Consider the following 16,729-nt stretch of genomic DNA (forward strand, 5'->3'; position numbering starts at 1 on the left):
GATTATTATGCTCAAAAATTTGGTATGGCAATGGGTAACACCTTTGCACCTGTACTAAGTAATCTTTATATGGAAATTTTTGAAACAAAATTACTAAAGGATATCTTACCTTCTAATGCAATTTGGTTTAGGTGTGTAGATGATGTTTTTTGTGTTTGGCCAACAAATGAATATTTACAAATATTTCTCCCCTTACTTAACAATTTAGTACCTTCCATTAAATTTACTATAGAAAATGAAAATAATGGTATTTTGCCATTTTTAGATTGCATGATCCATAGACAAGGAAACAAGTTTAAGTTTAGTATATACAGAAACCCTACCAATGTATGCTCATACATCCATTATTACTCATCTCAACATGATAGAGTTAAATTATCATCATTTCAATCTATGTTCCTTAGGGCATTACGTATTTGCAGTCCAGAGTTTATTGATGATGAGTTTGAGAAGACATATTCTATTAGATCGAAGTTAAAGTACCCTAGATCTTTCATTGATAGATCCCTTAAGTTAGCAAAGAAATCATTTTATAGAGATGGGCCCAAACCTTCCATTAACACCAAGAATCTTTTAGTTATCCATTTCGATGATGATTTCACTTTACTTCCCATGTTGCTTAAATCCTTTAATGTAAATGTAGCCTTCAGCAACAATCATACTATAAAGAATATCTTAATCAGGAATTCACCAGATAATTCTCCTGGATGCATCTATACAGTGCCATGTGGAAATTGTGATAAAGTTTATGTTGGACAGACTGGTAAGGCTCTTTCTGTTAGACTTAAGCAGCATTAATATGGTATAAGAACGGGACAAGAATCAAATGCCTTGTTTAATCACGTTGAAAACTATGATCATTGTATTGACTGGAGTAATGCCATCTCAGTTATTAACTCTAACTCTATTACCACGAGAAATATCATTGAATCTTCTATTATTGAATACACAAAAAATTATAATCTTAATATTAGTGATGGTCCATACAAACAAGATAACTTTATTGTTGATAAAATCTGAAAAATGATAAGTTTATGAACGCTCGTTGTCTGTCTTGGACAATCGCATGTTTACCAAATGGCATCCTAGCTTCGTCTCTTCGATGCATATCAAGTTACTTATATTCCTCTCTTGTGTCTCCCCTGATGATGTGATTATTATACGAAAGTGCACTTGGGAACTTATCGTGTTTCATTTTCACTGTGGCCTCATGGGAATATCTTGATCACGCGCAAAATTGAGATCCTTTCCAATATATATATATATATATATATATATATATATATATATATATATATATATATATATATATATATATATATATATATATATATATATACATTATCCCTGGGGATAGGGGAGAAAGAATACATCCCACATTTCCCTGGGTGTCGTAGAAGGCGACTAAAAGGGGAGGGAGCGGGGGGGCTGGAAATCCTTCCCTCCCGTTTTTTTTTTTTTCTAATTTTCCAAAAGAGGAACAGAGAAGGGGGCCAAGTAAGGATATTCCCTCAAAGACTCAGTCCTCTGTTCTTAAGGCTACCTCGCTAACGCGGGAAATGGCAAATACTATGAATATATATACATATTTATGATATATACGATATCGCAAGAGGTCATAGTGTTGCGTGTGATTTAGTAAAAGCAACGAGTCCGCGGGAAGGTGGAACACTTTAAGTTCCCGGGTGCACTTTCGTGTAGAAATTTTTAATAGGAAATTCATAAGGTAGAATGAACATGAATGATTCCTGCATCACATCACCAACGACATGCAACCCTTCACGTTTGGTTATAAAGTCAATAGTAAGGATAATCATGAGCTGCAACTTCGTGACTTGCTATGTCTATATTAATCCTAATGAAAAATGATACACTAATTCTGACTTAGTCACTTAAAGCAGGTGACATTGGTTAATCACTGTTGGTATGCTACCACAACATGGCCAGAGAGATTTCAGTGGTTGAGAAAGTAGCATGATATACCACTGCGTTATGATGACTGGTTAAATGAATTAATCAGTACCGGAGAGAGACAAGTGATGATCAAGCTTGATTTTGAAGATATTAAGGGTGCTGCTCTGAACATTTCTATGGGAGCTTATTACATGCATTAGTAATGTCGACGAGAAAGAAACATTTCGTACAGTCCAAATCATCTTGGTGACTTCTAAGTTTTAGTCCATTTCCTTTCGTCGTTAAGGCTGGCGCCTCTATAGAGAAATGTTCAATATCAACTCACTTGAATTCTTTAAGTATTTTGGGATGTTCCATTAATTTGCCCCGGAGGCGCCTCTTGCACAGGGAGAACAAGTCTTATTCTTGCAGTCTTTCCTCATATGGTTTGTTGTGCAAGGAAGAAGCCAATTTAGCTGATCTTCCTTGAACTGCTTCCAGTTTAAGAAGATCTTTGCTTAAGTTAGGGACCCCAAAACTGCACTGCATGTTCGAGGTGTGGTCGAACTAGACTTAAATATACTGGTAATATCACTCCTTGTTTTTGAACGTAAAGTTTCTATTAACAAATCCTAATATCTTATTTACTTACTTGGCAGCTTCATGCAATCCCGGTAGAATTAGAAGTTACTGGAGTTAGTAACCCCTAGATCTCTTACACTAAAGGGTGTCCTTTATCTCGTGGCCCATCAGTACATAATCATCTCTTTTGAGATTTCCTACATGTAACAACTGACATTTATTGGCTTTGAATGGTATTTACTATTTAATAGGCCATTCAGCAATGCTATCTAGATCCTCTTGTTATCTTAGTCTATCTTGTTCAGATTGTATAGCATTGCCAATCTTTGTGTCATCTGTAGGTTTGGACACTTAAGTTATTTAGCCGTACGTCATTATCGTTAATATAAATGATGAAAAGTATAAGCTTAAATTCGGATCTATTCTCTATTAATGGGTGATGACGGTGATGATTCATTATTCATTACGACCCTCTGCTTCCTATTACACAATTAGGTTTCAATCCAAATTGCTATGAAGACAATAATCAAAAGGCCAGAACGCTATGCATTAATTTAACGTGGGGGACTTTGTCGAATGCTTTCTGGAAGTCCCAAAATATCATGTCTATTGATTTTGACTTGTGGGTACTAAATGACATGATAAGATTCAGGGAGGTTTGTGAGGCATGATTCGCGTCTTCTAAAACCATGTTGTGTATTGTTGATCAGACTGTATTGTTCCCGGAAGGCTTCGATCTTATCTTCAATCATCTATTGCAGAGGTTTACATATAACAAATGTGAGGCTCATACATACGACGGTAAGGGGAATGTGAGGCTTATATATACAACGGTAATTTACGGCTTCCCCTTTTGTATAGAAGAGTGACGTCTGCCAGTCTTCAGTCCTGAGAGACTATTCCATCCTAGAGAGATTCATTGATAATATAAGTTAGCTGTCCTGCAATTTCGTGTTTAGAGTTTTTGATTACGAGTGGATAGAAACGACCAGAATTTGGGCTTTCACTCTTCTTCAACTTATCTATCTCTATTGGTATTTTTCTAACTGTGACGGTAAATTATTGTATCGTGAGAGTAATATTCATCACTGTCTCAAAAATTCGTGTCGCTGTTTTCTATCGTTAAACAAAACAAAAAAACTTGTTCAGTTGTTGCTATGTTTTTATCGTCCACAATGGGTTCACCATCCTCGTTTACTAAGGGTCCTATTCCACACCTTATATGTTTCTCATTATTGGTATATTAGAAATTCTTTTGGAGTCTATATTACTATCTCTTGAAATACTCCGTTTTCTCTCTTGGCTTGTTTGATAAGACCTTTCACGTGCCATCTGATTCTGTTATATTGCGTTGCTACATTTGGGTCGTTGTCTGGTTTCATATGCTTACAGAGTTTAATTCTACGCCGTATAGCTCTTGTAATATCTTGGGAGTACCATTCAGGCTTGTTGTTGGTTTTATTGCTTCTGTCCTGCTTAGGAATAAATGTAACTTGATGGTGTATAAACTGACGCTTAAAACTGGATCAATTCTTCTGGGCATGAACCAATAAGGGTTTGACTCGTTAATGCGTCGTGAAACCCATCAATATCCTTCCTTATAGAATTAGGAGTAATAAAATTGGCTTTAGGGGAATCTCTTTTGATATTTGTATCGAACCTAACCAGTGGTTAGTAGGCAGCCAACGACAAGAGAGGCATATTACCAGTACTGCCCGCCTGGGTATCAGAAGAGTGAGTGATAGCTGCATAATGAGCCAGATTTCATTGGTTGTCAAGTTCCACTCCTCTGACCCAGGTGGCTGTCTTTTCTTTCTGCCTTACCTACACATGAACTGCTGGCATTCTGTGCACAAACATACAAAATATCATTCCCTGCCACACACAACACTTGAAAACACTTGATGCACACAGGTCATTTTGTCAAAATAGTAGGAGCAATAGATAGAAAGTCAGTAGGTAGGAACATAAGTAGAAGCTTTAGGTAGAAGTAGTTGGAAAGAGCAGTAGGTGCAAGTAGTCAGTGGGAACATTAGGTAGGAGCCTTAGCAAACACTGCGTTTGAGTTGCCATCTGCCGGTGGCCTTTTAAAGGTGAAGCATAAAGGCTAAGAAGCAACACTGGAGTTCACTAGTTATGGAGACTCTATTGTCGTGGCCATCCCCTTAAGGGAGTACCTGAAGGGAACAGACGTCAGAAATACATAGATAGATAGATAGATCCTAACCATGTTATGGTCACAAATGCCTAGATGCTCTCCAGCAAAAGTATTAGTTGCTAAGAACTCCTGGATGCAAGAACTAAATGAGTATGTTAGCTCACCTCTTTGGCTTGGTGACAGTTTGGAAGAGAAAATTGTCTCCGACAGAGGAAAAGTTTAGCAAAAACCACTTTCAGTACCTGAGATAGTCTGCTAGCTGATTTCTGGAAGATTAAAATCACCAAGAATGATCGAATCTTTATCCAGTATTGCTCGTTGCACACTCTCGTACATAACAGTATCAATACTGCTGGCTGAATAGGAGGTCTATAGACCATGTTTATGTACCGTTTTGGAAAATTCTGTGCTAATCTTAACACACAAGTGTTCGACAGCAACAGATGTTGTAGTCTGAATTTCGATGAGGTTTAGGTAAGATTTTCCATACAGTGCACATCCGCCTCCTCGACCGTCTTTGTCCCTTACAAATGATTTGTAGTCTGGTAGATTGTACTCGCTAATAAGATCGATGTTTTTCGTATTCAGAAATGTTTTATGATATACCAGTGATATCAACGTGTTCACGTGTACTAAACATTATTACTGTTTGCAGAGTAGATTGGCAAGGAGTTTGTTTGTTAAAGGAATCAGCTGGAAACCCAGGTGTTGTATGATGTAGGTGTTGTATGATATTCTGACGAGTATCAGATCAATGTGTCCTTATGCTGGTGAGTGAGGGCAGGGCGAGGTGAAGCCCAGGTCAGGGATAACATACTGTGAACTTGACCTACATCCGAACATGGAAGTTCGTAATGTTTTACTTTGTCACAAAACATAGATACTGTTCTGCAACACGTTGACTTTATGACACTGTTCTTCATATCAATATGTCTAGAAAAAGGTCACCAGAAGAGAGAGAGGGAGAGGGAGAAAGAGAGAGAGCAGAAGGTGGAAAGATGGGGAAGCGTTCCTTCCCTTCACTGTCTAGAGGAGTGGCCCCATGGTGGGCGGGTGGCCTCATGGGTGTGTCCCGAGTGCCGCCTATATAACATGGAACCGCTGCCTCTTGTGGGCATCATACCGTCCCTGACCACCGACCAACATGAAGTGCACCGTGAGTTGGTTTCCTCCTGCAGGGGAGGTTTGGTTACTATTGTAAAGAAACTGGAGTTTGGTTCTATTGATTTCATGAATATAATCATCCAGATCATCAGACTAACCCAAGAGGAACTTTAATATCTTATTTGTAATAATAGGAATTCACCAGTTTCTAACAAATAGCAAATCCGAAAAACCTTTTCAATGCCGTACTTTTTTTTTCTACTGGATAGGGTCATGCAGAGGTGTTTCTTTTATATAATCATTTCACCTATTAACTATTTTTTGATCTCATGTACTCAGAGTTTAACATCCTGTATCCTCCACCGTCAGGTGCTCGTCCTCCTGGGTCTGGCCGCCTTGGTCGCTGCCCGCCCCGACTCCATTGTCGATTTCGACCTGGACGACCTCCACCAGGACATGGACATCGCCGACGACACCAGCATCACTGGCTCTTACACGTAAGTGTAACAAAGGTGGTCTGTTTCCTACCGTGTCAAGTTTATTTTGCTTCTTCATACAACACAATTCATAAGTGGAACAGACACAGATACTCTCACATATATAGGAACAATTAATATATATATATAGCAAAGTGTGTGAAAGAAGAAAGTTAAGAGTAAATGTGAATAAGAGCAAGGTTATGAGGTACAGTAGGGTTGAGGGTCAAGTCAATTGGGAGGTAAGTTAGAATGGAGAAAAACTTGAGGAAGTAAAGTGTTTTAGATATCTGGGAGTGGATCTGGCAGCGGATGGAACCATGGAAGCGGAAGTGAATCATAGGGTGGGGGAGGGGGCGAAAATTCTGGGAGCCTTGAAGAATGTTTGGAAGTCGAGAACATTATCTCGGAAAGCAAAAATGGGTATGTTTGAAGGAATAGTGGTTCCAACTATGTTGTATGGTTGCGAGGCGTGGGCTATTGATAGAGTTGTGCGGAGGAGGGTGGATGTTCTGGAACTGAGATGTTTGAGGACAATATGTGGTGTGAGGTGGTTTGATCGAGTAAGTAACGAGTAAGTAATGTAAGGGTAAGAGAGATGTGTGGAAATAAAAAAGAGTGTGGTTGAGAGAGCAGAAGAGGGTGTTTTGAAATGGTTTGGTCACATGGAGAGAATGAGTGAGGAAAGATTGACCAAGAGGATATATGTGTCAGAGGTGGAGGGAACGAGGAGAAGTGGGAGACCAAATTGGAGGTGGAAAGATGGAGTGAAAAAGATTTTGAGTGATCGGGGCCTGAACATGCAGGAGGGTGAAAGGCGAGCGAGGAATAGAGTGAATTGGATCGATGTATATATATGTATATATATATATATATATATATATATATATATATATATATATATATATATACATATATATATATTGTGTGTGTGTGTGTGTGTGTGTGTGTGTGTGTGTGTGTGTGTGTGTGTGTGTTTGTGTGTATTCTTAAGTGCCGTGTAAGAGTTTAATGATCATAATGTACATTCCAGCTGGACATCCCCTGAGGGCGTGGAATTCTTTGTCAATTACATCGCTGACGACGATGGCTTCCGTGTACTGGATACCAACGCCGTCCCCGTCAGCGGTGCTGGCGTGAAGGCTGACGGTACGCAGGGATCCTTCGTGTCCTCTGAGGAACTTGACGACAGAAAGTGAATGCTTCCTGAAGCAGGAAGTTAATATGATGGTCATGAGTGGACGTTGTCAGAACTATCAAGTGAGGTTGGAGTAAACCCACATGACGTCTCTGGCAACATGAAGAACTTGAGTGTCGATGAACATGGAGAAATTCACATGACGTGTAGGGTCTCAACATCGGTGCATCTTTGTGGCAGACTTTAATGTCCTCAGGATGTCTAGTTGCGTCCCGTCTGGAGTGTTATTTATTTGTACATAATGTGATAATAAAGCGAAGCATCTTCAAAACCCTTTTCATTAAGTTGATTCCTCTGAAGGTTTAAACAATCACACAACATGAATGATATCCCAGCCTACTCTCTCATTTGTCGACAGTGGAACCGCAGTGTACACCTGCCATTGCCTTCGAAATTCCTATGATTCTATTTCGAACGTACCTTCGTACCTTCTGTGCTTACTCCAGTCTCAGAGTATCTTGTTACACGCCGTGAGGTCTTTGAGCCCCCAAATTTGATGTCATCTGCCCTAAGTCCACCTCCTAAATAACTCAATGTTCCTTTATCTCGCTTCCTGCTCTTCTAATTCTACATTTCTTTCATTTTGTTCGACTATCTAGTGGTTCTTTTATGATTCTGTGACATCCTCTCACCCGCCTCCTGAATTCCTTTATTTGAGAATTTCAACTTTCACCATAGGGGACGGTTGAACTCCTTCCATACGAATTGGAAGGGGATTCAAGCCCTCACGTTCTTCATTCTCAGTGTTCAAGAGCAAACTATCACCCACGCCACCTATATCCCTGACCACTGTGAACTACTCTTCTAATACTCTGGATAGGTTTTTCACCCCTTATTCCCTCGCGCTATAGCTAAACAATCTCATCAGCAGGTGGTTCTCCTGACCATGCTCTCATAAATGTCTCAGCTTTAACGGCACCATCCCCTGCAGCATCCCTTTCTAAACTTAAGTATTGGGACCTGAATAACACTGAATGGAATAACCTGCAAAAATTCGTCTCCTCCATTGGATAGATTACTGTCTCTCCTGTGATGATGCTACTGTCTCCGTTGAACGTATGGCAGATGTTATTGGTGTAATAATGGAGGCATAAGTGTCCTTTTTCTTTTAGACCATCTCTTCCTTCAGTCCATGGTTTAACGGTTCCTGCAAGGGATCTAGCATATAAATAGCAGCCCGTAATTATTGCGTTCCTTTAATGAAAGTGAAGTCTCTCCGGTCATTATATATAAAGGCTTCTCATCCTTTCTTTTGTTCTCGTTCCTTCATCATTATCAACATTCCTTTACCCCCTGATGCTCCGCTTATCAATCCTATGCTCCTCCCTGCAATTTGTTTTCGTACTGGCCGAAAAACATTTCTCTTCCTGGATATAAGCAAGGTTGGCTGTGCTTGCTCTAATGCTCTTTGTCGATTAAAAAAACAACACTTTTCCTTCGTGTTGGACAATTGCTACATTCCATCCTAAAGAAATGTGACCTTTCTAACTTCTCTAGATACAGTCATGTTGGTTAGACTTCTACCATTTCCAAAGTATTTGAAACCTTCCTCTCTTCGCATACCCTCAGACATCTTGAATCTCACAAGCTTCTCTCTGATCACTAGTATGGCTTCTGCAAGGTGAGATCCACTGGTGATATCCTTTAGGGAATCATACGTAGTTGCCCTTGGTATATCCATAGCTTTTGAAAGGGTATGGCGTCGGGGGGATTTTGTCTTCAAGCCCCTTTCTTTTGGCTCCCTTCTCTCACTGTCTCTCTGTCGATGGATCAACCTCTTCCTCTTTCCCTATCAATAGCGGTGTTCCCAAACGTTCTGTCCTATCTTCTTTATCAACTTTTCCATTTCTTTAATGAGAAGCGAAATGAATTAGAATACTGACGTTTCAACTCTGCATTCCTCCACATCCTTCAAATCTACTACATCTCCTCTCGTTCAGTTTACACCTCGTCTCCTTTATAAACTCATATTTAGTCAGTGCATCTCAGCGGGATGGACGGAAGCTGGATGAGTTTAATGACTCCAAGACCCAAATTCTGCCCATCTCTCTCTCTCTCTCTCTCTCTCTCTCTCTCTCTCTCTCTCTCTCTCTCTCTCTCTCTCTCTCTCTCTCTCTCTCTCTCTCTCTCTCTCTCTCTCTCTTAACACAATGAACCTACTTAGTATCATCCGAACAATCATAGAAACCTTCCCGTAATGAAATAGCTAAGTCTGCTGCCTCCGGGAAACTGGATGTCCTGTTTAGATGCTAAGGTTTCTTTCCTTTTGATCGATCCTTCCTTTTATGGAGTACTGCGGGTTTGACCCCTGGAGGCCCGTGAATGCGTCAGGGTCAACACTGCTATTCTAACATCAGCCAACAGTCAGTTGTATCCCTGTCTCCATACTACTCTCTGGCGACAGGTTAAGGATAATGTCAACTCCTAAGTCCTTCTCGCTCACAGAATCCTGAAGCTTATTCCCTTCTTGATCATAAGGCCTTTATCCAGAGGCCTTTATTCCGCCATGTCCAATCTATACTACATGTGTTCGGATTGAACTTCATCTACCATGTATCAGACAAAACTTTGGAATCTGCTTAGCTTTTCTAGTCGTTACATGCAGTCCTCCTCGCTCTTCACTCCCTCATGACATTTGTATCATTTGCAAGCATATCTAGGTAAGATTCCGCACCTTATGACAAGTTCAGAGACAGTGATCAAGAAGAATAACGGTGCCAGAAGAGAACACTGGGGCACTCCACTAGTGACCTTCATCCGAAATTTTTTTTTTTTCAGTGTGTGTAAAGATTCGCCTCAGTTTATCCCGTGTCGGGCTATTGTGGGTGACAGCCAGTTTTCGTAGTGCCATTATTGGCACGGATCGGGTGTGTGTTGTGTGTGTTTTCCTTGTACCATTACTGACACAGGTCGGTCTATGTGCGACTGCAAATGTAGCGGGATTTTTTTCTCCTATCGGGTGTGTGTGTGTTTTCCTTGTGCCATTGCTGAAGCAGGTCGGTCTATGTGTGACTGTAAATGTAGCGGGATATTTTTTTCCCTTAGATATGTTTTTGTTCTGTAAGACGTGTGAGGTTTTGCTGACTGCTATGATACTTATCACAGGGTGATTTCGTCTGCCTGCTATAGTTTGAGATTCATCCATCAGTCTTATTTAAAGTCTGACGCTGTACGGAGAATGAGATCATTTAATGTATATCTGGTATGGAATCATAAATGTGTGCTCTACTGTAAACTTTGTTCGTAGCTATTGCAACTGTGTTATTTGATGAATCATGAATGATATCAGACAACGACGATAATCGACGTTAGATTAGACGTAGATATAAGCAGTTAGTGAACACAGCAAGCAAGACAAAGTAACAGACTGGTCTCACAAGTGGCATATGAATCTCAATATCGGCAGGTGAAAAATTCTACGATTTACTGGTAAATACGAGATTCTTAATCATGATATGACCTCTGCTGAGCTGCATACCAATGAGGAAAGAAATGAGGTGTAACATCATTCGATACCCTGAGGCCTACTAACCAATACGCAGACGCAATAGAAAAGGTTAAAACTTGTATTCATCCTTCATACTTTCGACGTTCGAATTCAAGTCCAAGGAAAGAAACGTCACTGTATGGAACTTACTGGTGCGTCCCTACCTTGAATACAGTGTTCAGTTTTAGCCATTTTACTTAAAAAAGACAGACAGAATACAAAGAAATACAGCTGTAAGTGACTACAATGATTTGCTATCAGAAAAAAAACTAAATTATTAATATAATCTTGACGGCTAAGCAGAGAGAAGGTTAGCAGGTTGTGCAGTACCAGTATTCACATTTGTTCACTACTTCGAAAGTCTCCATTTAAGCCGCTAAGGGCAAGTCAGCTCCGCTTCATCCAAAGCATTGGATACAAAGTCTTAGGGAAAGGATGTCATGTCGAGTGAGACGAAGTACTTTCTCTTTATTCAACAGTATTGTTGACATACGAAACATTACACGAATAAGAGGAGTTGACAACATTAGTATACTTACTTCTGAGAATAGACTGGACTCCTCCCTCACTTCAGTTCCACGACTGAGGTTATTTGTGGCTCCGTCATTGCAAAGGTTGTCTGTTTGCTTTTCTCTTCTCGTTACACTAAATCTGATGGTTCTGTTCCCGTCTCTTATCTCAGTGTCGGGAAGTCCCAAGGATATGCTGACGTTCCCATTCCTATGTATCGACTCTCAGTACTGCTACAGGAGAGAAGGTGAGGGAGTCCTTGACGCCTTTATTGAAGTGTTGCCGGGCGCAAGAGCCGTTGCAGATCAATAACCGTCCTCGAAGTAAAGCTCAATTTCTGTCACCAAGAGCGTGGGGCAAGGTGGACATATTGGTGACTGTGTGTGTGTGTGTGTGTGTGTGTGTGTGTGTGTGTGTGTGTGTGTCTGTGTGCCGTTCTGTAACCAGCATGTGTTGCCACACTGCAGGGTCAATCTTTCACAGAATTGCAAAGCTTGTAGTCAGAGATTTTGGACACATGCTAAATTACTATAGCTTTGACTTAGAGGAAATATAGTCTTTTAGGGATAGAGATCTAAACAAACCCTGCAAGACATGTTGCAACACCTTAATGGTAACAACAAGGTACTTGAAATTCTAGTATTGTATCCACTTTTTATATCAAGTCGGTAAAACTTACCATAATAAAAGACAATCAAATTAAGTAACGAACCACTTTTTTTTTTTTTACAGATCTATTTCATGAATGTCAACCCCCTGGGCTTTGTGACCTCTGTAATCCTTTTGCGCTATCGCTGACGATAAAACTGCCAAGGTTACCGGCACAAATCAAATACATATATGGACCAAGATATTGCCCTGATGGGGTGGACCGAGGAGAGCCAATTGTCCATCTGAGCCAGTAATCACAAGATGGTTCTGCTTCGTCTCATCTACAGTGATTGGCTGTGTAAAAGAACGGCATAGGCACGGCATCATTTTATGACCCTTGAGCCTTGTAAGAGGTACTGGGGAAGTAAGTGTTCTACACTTGTCTACATAAAATCTAAACTGAAGCTGTGGTTTTGGTAGCTTTGTCCAGGGTATGTTGTAGTAGAATGGCTGAGTGTTTGATAACTACAAGAAAAAACAAAACAAAACCATGTTTACCAATGAAGGCTAAGCTGTGCAGCCAATGTTACAGCATCTACAGGAAAAAAGAAAATAGAAAAAAAAATGATTTGAACTAGATTGACTGAAGGAGATTGATAGCAGACTCAAACTCTAATGCTGTCATTAGTCTCCTGTGATCTTTTACTCGTGCAATTAACACATGACTGTCAACTTCCACCAGCGACCTGTTGAACAAGTGGACTTTGTAGGAGAGGGTTTGCGGTTAAGAACCAGTCAGACCGATCTAAACTGTAGGCAACTCAAAACACACCTGCTCATCTGTGTATCTGTGTTTCTATCCATATACGTACATGTGTATCTATCGATCTACGTATACATAAATGCAAGAATATACGTATGAAGTAGACATATCTATTGCCTTGAACATTCTGACGGTCAGCTCAAGGCTACCTACTTAGTAATCTTGTTTATTCTTTTTTGCACACTATCACTGCCTCCCGCCACCTTGTACGTACACCTAATTTACACAGTGTCTAAGTCCTCCATGACGTGGTCCAGTTAGCGATCGCTTGTGCAACCCGCCTTACCGCCTAGATCAGCTTTACCTCCGACCAGTAGTAGATAATGGAAAAAAACCCCATACCGCTCGCCCAGTACGCTGCTCTATGGCAGTTTGAGGAACTGAGGTCGTTCTAATGTAGGGCTGTGGAGGGAGAGGTAATGACTGGTGTGCTGCAGCGAGTGGCCGAGCGCCCCATGATATTTTTGGAGGGAAGACTGGGCCAGTGAAATCCAGCAGCTCTCCAGCAAGTCGGCTGGCCTGGGTCATACCTACCAAGGTGACCTTCACTAACCCACTCGCAAGACTCAGGCAGAGGGAGAGAGTCGGAAAAGCGGAAGGTAAACTTTCTCCTGCCACCAGTGACTGATATTTTCCTGTGTCTGTTGCTACAGATTAGAAGAAGAATTATCATACGCTGAAAATTATTCATTACGTATTGAAATTTTTTTTTGTGATTTGCAGAAAGTTTTTCATTATGTGCTGAAAATCTTTTATCATCTACTGAGGATTGTTCATTATGTGCTGAAAATCATTTATCATCTACTGAGAATTGTTCATTATGTGCTGAAAATCTTTTATCATCTACTGAGAATTGTTCATTATGTGCTGAAAATCTTTTATCATCTACTGAGAATTGTTCATTATGTGTTGAAAATCTTTTATCATCTACTGAGAATTGTTCATTTTGTGCTGAAAATCTTTTATCATCTACTGAGAATTGTTCATTATGTGTTGAAAATCTTTTATAATTTACTGAGAATTGTTCATTATGTGCTGAAAATCATTGTGTTGAAAACTGTTCATGTGCTGGAAATTATTCATTGTGTCTGAGAATCATTTATGTGCTGAAAATTATGAGCTGAAATTATTTATGCGATGCAAGATATTCATTACTTGCAGAAAGTTATTCATTATGTGCTGAAATTTATGTGCTAATATTTATCCATTATGTGTTGAAAACGTTAAGGATACAGGAGAAGTTTCTGATATGAAATTACAGAAAGACTTTTTGATTCCCCAGGAGCTGGACAACGCGGGACTTCATCCTATTCTCATGTTACAGGGACACGGACACTCCCGTCAGGCTCCACGCTGCCAGGAAAGATCCATTCAATCCTCCTTCAGATTACCTGAGGGAGAACTGACCGTAAGACAATTTCAGGGAACTTATCTAAACACATCACAGAAGTAGACGAAATCTTTGGTACCCTGGTGGTCTATTAGGTTAAGGTGATTATAAACTGTATATCATCATCCATCACCTTTTTAACGTAATATTCATTAACCATCATCTAAGCCTTATAAATGGAAGGTTACAATAGACATATTCTTGTCTATAAGTCTTGTATTTCATCCCTGGGGACAGCGGAGAGACAATACTGCCCATGTATTTCCTGCGTGTCGTAGAAGGCGACTAAAATCGGTAGGAGCGGGTGGATGGAAATCCTCCCTTCCTGTATTACTTTCCAAAAGATGGAACAGAGCGAGGAACCCAGTGAGGATTTTATCCTCTTAGCCTCGGTTATCTGTTCTTGACGCTACCTCTCTTGTGCGGGAAATGGCGAGCGCGTATGTATAAATCATGTATCAAAATAGCAAGCAACTAGGGAATGATTCTACAAACATAAGGCCAATGACTTACATCGTCCGGCATCTGTCCCCGCCTGTCCCAGCCTCCCTCCCAGACATCCTTTGTTCACTCTCCAGCGTGAGGAGGGAGGAGAGATGGTCGGTCTGCAACGCCAGTGCTGGTGAGTGAGGAAGAGGAGTGACCACGGATACTCTTACGTGGTAGTAAGTCTAGAAGACTTGCGGGCCGAGGAAAGTGTTGCGCATAACGTGTCCCACCTGAAGAACCGGACGTTAATGAGGCACTTTTGTAACAAAACAATATATACCGAAAAAAAAAAGAAATACAAAAACCGGGCGTGTGGTTGCCTGCTGCAGTGGTCCCTGTTGCACTTGGCCCCGCCTGGTGGTCCACTGGCCGAGGTCACCATGACAAGACCGAGCATGACCTCCTTCTGGGAATCTCTGGCCTTTACACTGTTCCTGACTATGTGAAGTGTCGCCATACTCTACTGCTATGATATGTCAGTGTCATGAGATGATATTACCCGACTTGAAAGCCACAAGAAACTTATGTGATGTATATATATATATATATATATATATATATATATATATATATATATATATATATATATATATATATATACATATATTCTTTCTTTTCTTTCTAACTATTCGCCATTTCCCGCATTAGCGAGGTAGCGTTAAGAACAGAGGACTGGGCCTATGAGGGAATACCCTCACCTGGCCCAATTCTCTGTTCCTTCTTTTGGAAAATGAAACACGATAAGTTCCCAAGTGCACTTTCGTGTAATAATCACTTCCTTTTCAATATGTATATATATATATATATATATATATATATATATATATATATATATATATATATATATATATATATATATATATATATATATATATATATATATATATATATATACATATATATATATATATATATATATATATATATATATATATATATATATATATATATATATATATATATATATACATATATATATATATATATATATTGTTTAACGGTATAATGCTTTCTTGAGTAATGATGAATATGTGAACAAACAATGGTTGGTTTTCTGTAAATACTGAGCTTAAACGTGTTCTCGACCTTATAGATCGAGCGATCTAGAAATGGTAACATATAATAATTTTCTAATTGAGAGGATGGTGACGTGCACAGATTTTCAGATTGGGAAGAAACAATTTGCTTTATGAAAGGTAGAAGATATGTGGATCTAGTGATTTCTTTAGAAAAAGTATGTGTTAAATACTAAAGGGTCAGAGGAGTCTATATGTGTCGTTTACTGAAAGGTCTGATATAGATGTTCTATGGAAGGTGTTAGGAATATATGGTGTGGGTAGAAAGCTGATAAAAGCAGTGAAGATATCTTATCAAGAGGGCAAGGTGTGTATGTGAGTAGAGAGAGAGAAAGATGAGTAGTTCCGAGTGAAAATGGGTTTGCGGTAGGGGTGCGTGATGTCACCATGGCTGTTGAATCTGCCTATGTATGGGATGGTGACGAAGGTGAATGCAAGGGTCTTGGTCTCCAGTTTGCTAAAGATAGGGTTAGAGGGAGTTTGGGAGGTGAATCAGTTATTGTTTTATGATGGCACGGTGCTGATTGCAGATTCGAGTGAGAAGCTGCAGTAATTTGTATTTAACCTCAGAGTGCGAAAGGTGAAAGAGAAGTTAATCGGATTAAAAACAAGGTTATTAAGTTCAGCAGCGGAGAGAAACAGGTTAGTTCGGGTGCGAGTTTGAATGGAGAAATCTTGGAGGAAACGAAGTGTTTTAAGTACTAGGGACTGGACATGACAGCTAATGGAAACATGGGAGCTGAAGTGAGTCATAAAGTGGGTGAGGGGGATAAGGTTCTGGGAGCATTGAGGTATGTGTGGAAAAAAAAACGTCCCTCACTGTCTGGAAGGGTGAAGGTATAACAGTTGTCCCAACGTTGTTGAATGGATGTAAGGCTTAGGCTTCAGATAAGAATGCACTAATGAGAATGAGTATGCTAGAGATGAAATGTGTGTGAGCAAAATGTGGTGT

General features: G+C 39.9%; 3 protein-coding genes across 3 annotated transcripts in view; 2 read left to right on the plus strand and 1 right to left on the minus strand.

Moving 5' to 3' along the window:
- Window positions 1–16,729, plus strand: part of LOC139757851 (uncharacterized) — an 81,504-nt gene that overhangs the window by 29,514 nt on the left and 35,261 nt on the right. The gene's annotated exons all lie outside the window — the stretch shown is intronic.
- Window positions 1–16,729, minus strand: part of LOC139757854 (uncharacterized) — an 84,824-nt gene that overhangs the window by 16,707 nt on the left and 51,388 nt on the right. The window lies entirely within an intron of this gene.
- LOC139757708 (uncharacterized) lies at window positions 5,684–7,682 on the plus strand. The gene is made up of 3 exons (XM_071678459.1): window positions 5,684–5,789; window positions 6,107–6,234; window positions 7,247–7,682. The coding sequence occupies exons 1-3, from the start codon at window positions 5,778–5,780 to the stop codon at window positions 7,410–7,412; spliced, it is 306 nt and encodes a 101-aa protein (XP_071534560.1). The 5' UTR covers window positions 5,684–5,777; the 3' UTR covers window positions 7,413–7,682.

This window comes from Panulirus ornatus, chromosome 28, assembly GCF_036320965.1.
Source record: "Panulirus ornatus isolate Po-2019 chromosome 28, ASM3632096v1, whole genome shotgun sequence".
NCBI classification, from domain to species: domain Eukaryota; kingdom Metazoa; phylum Arthropoda; class Malacostraca; order Decapoda; family Palinuridae; genus Panulirus; species Panulirus ornatus.